Source organism: Rhea pennata, chromosome 3, assembly GCF_028389875.1.
Source record: "Rhea pennata isolate bPtePen1 chromosome 3, bPtePen1.pri, whole genome shotgun sequence".
NCBI classification, from domain to species: domain Eukaryota; kingdom Metazoa; phylum Chordata; class Aves; order Rheiformes; family Rheidae; genus Rhea; species Rhea pennata.
Window position 1 is genome coordinate 51,391,274 of NC_084665.1, and position 10,450 is coordinate 51,401,723.

The 10,450-nt window shown below is 36.2% G+C and overlaps 1 protein-coding gene across 1 annotated transcript in view; it reads left to right on the plus strand.

Annotated features, from left to right (window-relative positions):
- PDE10A (phosphodiesterase 10A) overlaps positions 1–6,827 on the plus strand; it is a 185,762-nt gene extending 178,935 nt beyond the window's left edge. Inside the window, exon 22 of the mRNA XM_062573701.1 lies at positions 2,909–6,827. Within this exon, the coding sequence (XP_062429685.1) occupies positions 2,909–3,026 (118 nt within the window). The 3' untranslated portion in view covers positions 3,027–6,827. The remainder of the gene's footprint in view (positions 1–2,908) is intronic.
- The last annotated feature ends 3,623 nt before the right edge of the window (positions 6,828–10,450 follow it).

Sequence of the window (10,450 nt, forward strand, 5' to 3'; positions counted from 1 at the left end):
TAAGGCTACACAACATTTTTTTCAGGATCAGGGTTTCAGGAAGACCTGTGTTTTTTGATCTCTAGTCACATACCTAAATGAGGTTTGTTTTCAAAAGTAGCTCGTAATATGTGATATTCTATTTTTCAGTACTCAACTAAGGAGGTTGAAAGTTGATTTGTAGAGTACCAAGCACCAGCATACATACATGCTTTTGATGGAGGGTGTGTCATAATTCTGACAGCAAGCACGAGCATCTTCTCAAGAGTGAGCTTCTCTGCAAAGGATGGGATGTCTGAAGTAGTAGTGATCAGATTCCTTGCAAAGATTATATGGGTGTTTTCTGTTCTATGAGTTATGCTTAATGTTTGGAACTGCAAATATACTTCTGAAAGTTGCAAAGTTGCATTGGCATAATCTCCAGACTGGGCACAGCTCTGTATGGTCACAGCTTTAGCTACCTCTCCCCACCTGCTCTTGTGCATTCCCTGAATTTAGATTGCAGTGATGCAGGACTGCTGCATGCATGTGTGAACTGAAGTTTAAGATCTCTGTAAGTCTGAAGAGTTTCCTGAAAAACTATACTTTCATGTAAGGTCCATGATACGGAGTTTGATAGTTTAACAGCTCTGCCTTGAAATTACCCTTCACAGACCTACCTGAAACTGTCTGTTAGAGCAAGTTGAGGAGGAAGTGTTGAGAGCTGTGTTCAGATTTGGAGATGCTGACTGGAAATTCCAAGAACACAGATCTGACTTCAACTCCCTAATTATCAGATGTGCATGTTTTTGCAGGGTTTGGGTTACTCCAGAGTGTTTTAAATAGTTGAGCTGCGTGGGTTTTTTTGAGGGGTAAATGGTACGCAGTGTGATGGGAGGCATGCAGCCTCATTCCTATTTAGTGTTGCCTCAGTTGCTGACTGAACTGATTTTGATATCACCCCTATACCAGTAGGGCTCGTTCTTAGAACGCAGTGTTAAGCGCCATGTCCTTGAGTTGTTTGGAACACAGACATGAGCTGCAAATAATAGCAACAGAAGCAGTGAAGACAGCATGTCAGCATCAAGGTTTTATTTTGAGAACGTCTAAGTATTTATTCCAGACACTAAGGAGCCAGGGCTTCATTGGGAGCACAAAGGCAAATGAATCGTATGATCTGCATCTTAAAGAAAAGGTAAAGAGTACCAGTCACTGATTTCCCTGAAGTAAGGTAGAAATTTATTGCAAACTTTTAAATATTCTCTTATCTACCAAGTATTTATTGTTTTTTACTGAGAAATTTTTCAATATGTATTTTGTGTAGATCAAAACTATCATCCACATGTGTAATAGTGTCCTGAACAAGTTCTAGGGGTGTTTTTATAGCCTATTTACTCAGGAGGCACACAAAAGTTGCAGATCTATTCTGAGAGTAAGAGAAATTACTTTTTTTTCTTTTAGTTCAGACTAAATATTCTTAAACAATTTTCCATGTACCTTCAGGTTTTTGGATTCTTGCTGAAATGGATATAATTTAGGAATATTTTGGCTGCAATTCTCCTTGTTATTTTCCCAGCTTCCAGAAAGGGACCTAGAAATAGTAACAGTTTGGTTTTTCTCATTCTCAGCGCCTGGTTTTATTAGCTGAGATTCAGCGCCATATTAATTCTGTCTATGTGACTCCAGTTGGCCTGGTGGAGCACTGGCAGAACAAGTTTCCATCGACCTTCAAAAAATGATGTAGATGTTCCCCTAGAGGGCACCAGCTTCCTTTGGTAGACTCCATCAAATCCTTCCTTCCCCTATGCCTAGAAGTTGCAACATTTTCTCTTCTTACCTGTTTCCTGTGCTTCCAGCTTATTTATTTGCTGTGTTTTATCAACTGTTTCAGAAAATCTGTGACACACAAATCAGGAGAGCTCTGCCACATAAATTCAGATGTAATATGACACATAGCATGTAAGACCATAGTAGTTACACCATTGTTTTCAGACAGCTAAAAATCATTGTTAGCAACTAGATATTTGATTGTATGAAATTTAAACTGTTGAGCTTGCCTGCTTTCTTTCTGTGTTTTAAAAGAGAATGCTAGGTTTGGGCTGTAAGTTGTTGTATGGTCTGCAACTGGATGTCATCAAAATAGATGTCCAAATTACTTGAGTGATAATGAATATACAGCAAGTAAGATGAGTCTGTATTCCCTTCAGATTGTTCTAATGTTACCAGCTTAATATCTCAACATTTTATGGCTTATGAACCAAAATTTGGACTGGAGTGTTGGCCAGACTGTGAGACAATGGAAAAATTTTCTCTTCAGGAAAAGATGATCTTCTGCTGTAGTAGACTTATCATGCAATCACCACAGTAGTATCTGAAAGTTATCCTACAGTGTTGGCATAAAGCTTTTTATATATTGTCAGCCAGCTTGTGTACAGAATTTTCAGCAGGATTTATGAACTTTTGTGTTTTCCAGTGAAGGAAGTTTCCTGCAAAAGTACTGGTCTCTGGTGATTTTGTAAAGGGCCAATTAATGCTGTTGTAAAATGCTTGAAGTCCTGAGTGAGGAAAGCTGCTCCTCTCCAGACTGCTGTTTTGTATTCTCGGCAGAAATGGTTCTTGGGTCATGTTAGCATTTTCTTTGCAACCATGAGGGCTAGAAATATTTTTAAGGGAAGCAGGTTCTAGACTCCTATTCCAGTAGTGGCTTATTCTGAGGCACAAATACCATAGGCTTATATATTGCCAGCATGTATGCTAGCCAACAAGAATTATAAAATGTGACAACTGCAAGGTAAAAGATGAAATAATACAGTGATGATGAAAACCTGACTGCATACGAGTGTTTGTTTGCAGCATAAAGCTACATCTCTAGAAGTCTAGTACAGCAGACAGAAGAAATCTCAGTAATCTTATGAATTGTGCTTTACCTCTGACTCTTTTGTATCTCTAGGGACAATCTCAGCCAATGGGAGAAAGTGACGAGAGGAGAGGAGGCCTCTATATGGATTCCCTCGCAGTCCCTTGCTCCCGGGACCTCCGATTCGCTTCCTGTGAAGATTGATGACTGAACAGCAGCAGCAGATTGCTTTAACCCTAAAGGCATCCCTTCTTTGTTTTGAGGGTTGTTTACTTTTGTTCTGTTTTGTTTTTATTTGAAGAAGGAAAAAGAAGAGCTACAAATGCTAACTAGGAAGCAGATCTGCCTAGGAAGGTAACACCCATGGGGTTACCTCAGCTAATGACTCTGGAAGCCAATCTCCTGACCTACACCAGTGACACAGCATGAACAGAGGGAAAATGACAACCCAGATGGTTTGGAATCAGCTAATGAAAGAGAACTTCCGACTTGTGAATATAAAAGACTGGCCTTCTCTCATGGGCTACAATGCTGAGGCCTTAATTTAAAACTGATGGGGGAAAAAAATCTTAGGGGGTACTTCTAAATTGTATCTTTCTAGTAAGGGTTTCAATGGTACTTTTATTATACTGTACTGTGGCTGGCTTTAACACCAGTGTCACTTGGGAGTTCTTGGCTATAAATAGAACAATATACCTATTGCTATTGTGAATGTTTGTGTGATCTACTTGTAATCAGTTTGAACTCTAGCAGAATCCCTGGAAACTAATTCTTGTTTAGGTTGCAGTGAATTCTTTTGCTGTAAACTAAAGGAAAACCAACATTTGGGTTAAAGGTTTAAAGTTCTTCATTAAGCGTCATAACACAAATTGTCACTTGCAAGGTAAATGTTGAAGGAACTGGTGCTGGGGCTTTGTTCTTCAGAATGATTTAGAAACCCAGACAACTCCTCCCTTTAAACACTGGAACTGTGGGATATTTATCTCTAAGGAGAGATGCAGGCATAGTTTCAGGTTGGAGTTTTTGTATCTGTAGTGACAGAAGATTCAGTCTAAAATCTGAATATGACAGCAAAGATTTCCTTGCCTAGCTCATGGATAAGTAAAGTCGTTGTGTTTATTTCTACCACTGAGTTATATTTTAAAAGATATTAAGAGACATACCTAAAGTATGTTATCTACTTGGAACAGGAGCTGTGTCAGAAAAGTCAGGTATAATAAGGAGGACTCATCACAATAAGTCAAAAATGTTTTTGTACTGACCAGCTTTTGTATTGCACAGTAACACTGCATGCCTTCTACTGCTCTTTTCTACCACTCCCAAACAAGTAAAATTAAAGAACTTCTCCATTTTTCCTTTTGTTTTTTTTTCCCCTAGTTGAGAAGAATGTTCAGACTCAGAACTGCCTTTTAATTGAAAGAATAGCTGACTAAAAAAAAAGTACTCTGAAATACTGTGTTTACAGTTCTGTGCTGGCATAGGCATCAGTCTTACAAACTTATGCACAGAATGTAAGATCTTACATTTAATGCCACTCTTAGTGCAATTGTACAGAGTATGTTTCATCACTTAATTTGCCTTCATCTTTCTTTTAAAAATAATGAAAATATTCAAATTGATCTGCACAGTAGTTGAAAACACACTGTCTTTGCATAACTTTTCACATACAGCCTATACTGCTTCATATGCTTTTTCACAATAGTCTTGTAGTGGTTCTGTGATTATATGGCCATTTGTGTAACTGCAAGTAATAGCAGTAGTGACTTAAAGACAGAATGCAGGTTCTCTTTTTCCATGTCATGTCTGTTGAGCTGTATGGCTGTAATAAGCATGCCACCGTACAGTTTCCTTTAAATGACTTGGACTCCTGAGTTTTGCCTTTTGTTACGGTCGAGCACATACAATATTAGTTTGTACATATGTACAGTATGTGATATGTAATCACATAATGTATAAATGCACCTAAGCCTTTGCAGTACATAGATATCCTGGAGGTTTAGAGTTCAATATTAAGTTACCTTATTTGTGTCATACAGCCTCACAATTCTTTTCAGTTTGCTTCGCCACTTCTAAGTGCAGAAATTCATCGTTAGCCAAAATAAGCTATTTTGGGGTGGAAAAAAAATTTAAGGAAATAATTATACTATAGTAAATGGAACAGGATTACATATTTTGTCTTCTGCTTTACTCCTGAGCAGTTCCAATTTAGTTAAATCATTCAGGTGAAACCTTTCAACTCCTAAGTACTGAAGATGCAATCCATGGTGTCCTCATGTACTTGGAAAGATTTAAATCTGTAATGACTACAAAAATACTTTATGGAATTCATATAATTCCAAAACTCAACTGAAAATTTTTCCTTCCTGGCTTAAGTATATTTGCTGTTATTCTCCATCCTCCTGGAATGCTGATCTTACAGGGTTGCAAAAATATTCCTTGTTACACTATGTCTATAATATGGAAAGTTTTTAAGTAAACTTTTAGTCATTGACAGTTTTGATGTCTGTAAGTACTGAAAAAGAACAGATCTCTCTAACATTTATCAAATTGTCAGTAAGTTGTTCTGTTAATGTCTGAAGACATGCCACACTGTTCCTAATACAGAACTATCCCAATCGCTGAAAATATATAGTTCTTATAGCATGGTGCCCATTGCAAGGAAAAACTTCAATTCCAGTGATTGAGTTCGGTTTGTTTTTCTGGAGTATAAAAGGAGGAAAGTCATGACAAAAAGTTACTACCTTTGAGTTGCTGGCTAAACCAACAAAAATATCTATAACAGGCTGTATTTTCTAAGTGAATTCAGTCTGTCTTACCACTTACAGAGTGCAGATTAAGACATGTCAATTTTTTGGTAGAAAAAACTTTAAATGAGTCCAAAATTCTGGACTTGTATTCACAAGTACAGCAGTAAGACATATGGCTTATCAAGTTATGCTGCTAAATGCAATTCCTCCTTGTATTGTTATCCTACTAAAACTGATGTTGCACGGAATGGATAAGAATGCATAAAAAAATGTAACAGACCTTTTTTTCCTAGAAGAGCTAGACTATACTCGCAGAACAACAACATTTTTATTGAGATTCCAATTGCTTTTCCCTTTTAAGCCCGGTAAAGAAAAAAGCCGTCTCAAGCCATATCTGAGAATTTCTAATGTTTTGTGAAACAATACCTGAGGCATTAAGTGAGAAAAATAGGTGACATAGCATCTGAGATGTTGCATATTTTATAGCAGCACTGACAAAATCCATTGTTATAATTAAGCTATGAATTCTTCAAGATAGTACAACTTTCTGCTGTTCAGAATCTTCAGCTTCCACTCATGGCAGTAATACTTTCACAATTAATATAATTAATCATTTCATTAGAGAAATGCAGTAGGTTTTTTTAGGGTTTTTTTAGTGGGAGTATATGCTAAAATATATTTACATTGGAGGGGACGTGCAGTGTGAAATTTATCTCTTTATGTGGCACAGACTTCTTTCATGTGTTTAAACTTAAAACAATGTGATCAATTTGCTGTGAATACATTTAGACCACTTAGTGTTAAAATCGTAGGAATAGCATGTAGCACTATTCATGTTAAAGAAAAAATGCAGAGGTTGTTAGATGCTCAAAATAATTTTGACCCACTTGAAATAATGCATTTGCCTCAAACACTGTGATATATTAACAGTTCTAAGAAGTGGTACAAACTCTTGTTCATCTAAACATAGGAAGTGACTTTCTGCACACTAGTACAATGAAGTTCATGTTCAAAGTTTAGGTTATATATCCCAATCTAGCAAAGGCACATCACAACTATTCTATTCTGCTGTCTGACCAAAAACTGTGCTCGATTGTAATACGGGTGTGTACTCTATCGAAAAACCTAAAATAATGAACTGCTTTCTAGAGTAGAACAAACTGATTTATAGAGTAGATTCATATATATTCAAAATTCAGGTTGGGCTGTTATGTGAAGAAGAAAGAACTTCAAGGTAACAACATTCAACTTTACTACATTTAGTGAGCTGAAAAAATTGTTTTATATATATATATATATCTACATATATATATATATGATACATATAAACTATCTTTGTAAAAAAACAAATATGCAAGTGCAATAATTTAAAGAGGTCTTAACTTTGCATTTATAAATTATAAATACTGTACATGGTGTGTAATTTTTTTCATGTATTCATTTGCAGTCTTTGTATTTAAAAAACAAACCTAAACCTTTACTATTACGTTTGTACAATAGAACGGTAGGCATTTATTATGAAATAGTTAAGTTGTAAATAAATTCACAAACCAAACAGCCAGTACATATGCATATATGGGTGTCCTATTGTGAAACCTGTTTTTGCTTTTACTGCTGGCTTTAGCACAGCAAGACTACTTCTGTGGATATGTAATTATACATATAAATATATGTATGATACATAAAATATATTTAGAAATGTTCATAATTTTAATGGATATATATATATATACATTGGTGTGAATATTACTGAATACAGAGTTTTTTTAATATTATTTTTCATGTTTATTTTTGCTGTTACTGGGCGTGGAAGTGAGGGATGGTAAGTTAGTTTGTGTGTGTGTGTGCGCGTATGTGTTTGTATACCACAAGTAAACCACAGGAGAATGGAATCAAAATGTATTGGAGTCCTTTAAAAAGGTGGTGCCTGTTTTTCTCTGTAATTGCAGTTTACCACTTACGGTGCATTTTCCCAACATAAATTCTTTCTGTCTGTCTGACTTTGTCTTTCTGTCTGTCTGACTTTGTCTGTCTGTCTTTTTTTAACAATGTATTTTATCACCTATAGCAAGTTCACTTGTCATGAATTCCAAAAGGTTTGACTTTCCTATTTGCCCTCCTGTTACCAGAGACCTTACCTTGTTAGTGACAAATGCTTTCACACAGATCTCTGCTTTGTCACTGCCAAACTGGCATGTAGCTGATGCAGGATCAGTTTGCTACCTTTTGGGAATTACCGAGCAACATACTCAGATGCTGAAATGAGATGAAAGAACAACTGTGTTGAGATTTAATGCATTTGTTGGACAGGAATTATTCGTTTTAGTTAAAACCTTCCAAATGCTTCTGAGGGAGGAGAATACAAGAAGAACGTTTCTATGAAGGCTGTTAATTTGGTCCTTCCCACCTGTTTATGTATTGTTGGTAAGGAACTGTAGTCAAGTTAATTATTAATTAGTGAATAAATAATTAATTATTCTTTGGTCAGCTTCTCAAATTGATGGCAGTAACCTACCTGTCTTCTCATTTTTCTGCTTGTCAGGCAGCCATTAGCTCTTACAGCAGAGCATAATGTTTTGCCATTGATGGTCACTGTTCAGTCAGTATGCTTTCCCTTAGCATTTTTATCTCTCTGTTACTGAAAAATATCACTAAGGACTTATAAAAACAGCTCCAGAATGTATTCCTTTGTAGATGTTTGAAAATAGAAATCTCAAAGTGCTGTAACTGAAGCTCATTTGAGAAGGAAGGGAGTATTTCTGTTGCTTTCAGTGAATTTTGAATCAGACTCCACTGCAAGTATCCAGGCACTTTATGTGCTCATTTGAGTTGATTGTAATCACTCAGTGACTACATGGATTTCATCTGCTAAACCAGTGCTGGAAATTACTTTGCTGTACTTTGCTGAAGACAATTACCAGAGAAAATTTCCTTTTCCGATTTCCTCTTCCACAATTTAGTCCCTCTTCCTCAGATTAAAGTTTTTTCAGTATGTTTCAGTTTATACAGTTTTTGGAAAAGCTACCTGTGTCTTGAATGTTACTTGCATTCAGAGATGAAGATCTTTGTAGGTCAAGAAGGAATTACAAATCTATGTTTCAGAAAGTACTTGGCGTATGTGCAAGATCTGTTGTGTAAAAGTCTTCTAAGAGAAAGGGAAAACTTGAGACTCAGGAACATGAATATAATCAAATGATGTCTTTCAAAAGAATGAATTTTACCAGGTAAAATTTTCCTTTCATTTTTTGTTTTTTTTTTTTTTTTTTTTTGTTTGTTTTTTTGTTTTTTTTTGTTTATAATGTTGCTAGAAGGGCTAAATGATTTTCACTGTGTGATTTATTAACATTTAGCTGGCCTTAATTATTTTTTCCTTTTTTACAGCAATGTAAACCCTGTGAATGTAGGTAAGAAAGATGTTTGTAGAGCTGTTTGTTTTATGTGCTGTTTTTGTGCTGTTTATAGAAGCAACATAAGTTGTTAATAAACACTATTTAAAAAGTACATAAAAATGGAAAACAGGTCTTGTAAAATCCACACTGTTAAAACCAAAATGTTAAACTTTCAGATGCTGCTAAAAGAGTTGCTGTCTTGCCTTGGAAGCCTTGGAAATGTTACTATCAGTGTTGGTAACAGTGGTGAATGTGGCTCAGTGTTGAATACAGGCAGTCTAAAACTAGTGCAGACTGACCAGTTGATCATAATGAAAATGAAGAGAAACCGAAGTATGCTAAGTTTGCTTTCTGAGTGGTGGAGTCCAAGTTGTTTTCTACTGCTGACTTGTGGAGAGAAAGCAAGTGTCTGATATTGATATTGAGTGTATTTTAAACCTTGCAACAAAATACCACCTGGCTGGAAAAAAAAAGTAGCTTCCCATGTGACTAGCCTAGGAAAGACATATGCATGAAAGATTCTTGACATAAAAGCCTCCAGAGAAGACTATTTGCAGTACATTTGGAAAGATGTTGAACATCAGTTATGATGTTATTTATGTATTGAAGGAACTAAGTTGAACTCTGCTCCATGACAGATTTCTGTTATGATCTCAGGCAAATTGCCCAACCCTGGATAGTTTTGCTTTTTCATATGTTATTTAGACACCTAAACTTTTTTCAGTTCTGTGCAAGTTTGGAAATATCCCTGGTTATCCAGGCTCCAAAATACAGGTAGATGCAAATGTCTAATCACCTTATAAAGCAGATGATGGTTTCCCTCCCTCCCAGATGAGGATAAGCATGACACAGATGTGATCCCCTCAGATATACTACTGATAAGCAGTACCTCCTTTTTACCCTCTTACAAGTATCCCCTTTTCCATCTTCCTTAGACAAAGTGAGTCTTGAAATTTCAGTACATGCTTTCAAGCTAGCATAAGTTGTTTCATATTTAATGAAAGCTTTTCAGCTGTTGCAATGGCATGTCATCCGTAAAATTTCAAACTCCATTAATTAAACATGGTATTGAATTTTCTTTTAAGCCAGTATTGACTTCCATGCAAGGACCAACAACAAATGTTTTTGAATATCAGGTCCCTAGTGCCTATTCCACAGTCATGTGTATGGTCCTGTTCCAGGGCTGCTGGGAGTGGTATGGTTAATTCACCTGTTCCCCTCAAATCTGCATTAGCTCTAGCTGTTGGATAACAGCCCATTTTGGGGCTCAGTTGCTATCCAGGGAAACAGGGCTGTCTTCTGTGCTGTTTTCCCATGTTTTTGCTGTGAGTTAGCAAATACATCAAGATATTATACCACTTAACGCAGAGCTTCATGTGCAATATATTGACTTTCTTTCAGAATTTCTTGAATAGCCATAACCCTAGTAAATGCTTTAGGTACTATAGAATCACAAGTGTGGTAGAGCGCAAGTTTCCAAGCAATAAACCCATTTTTTC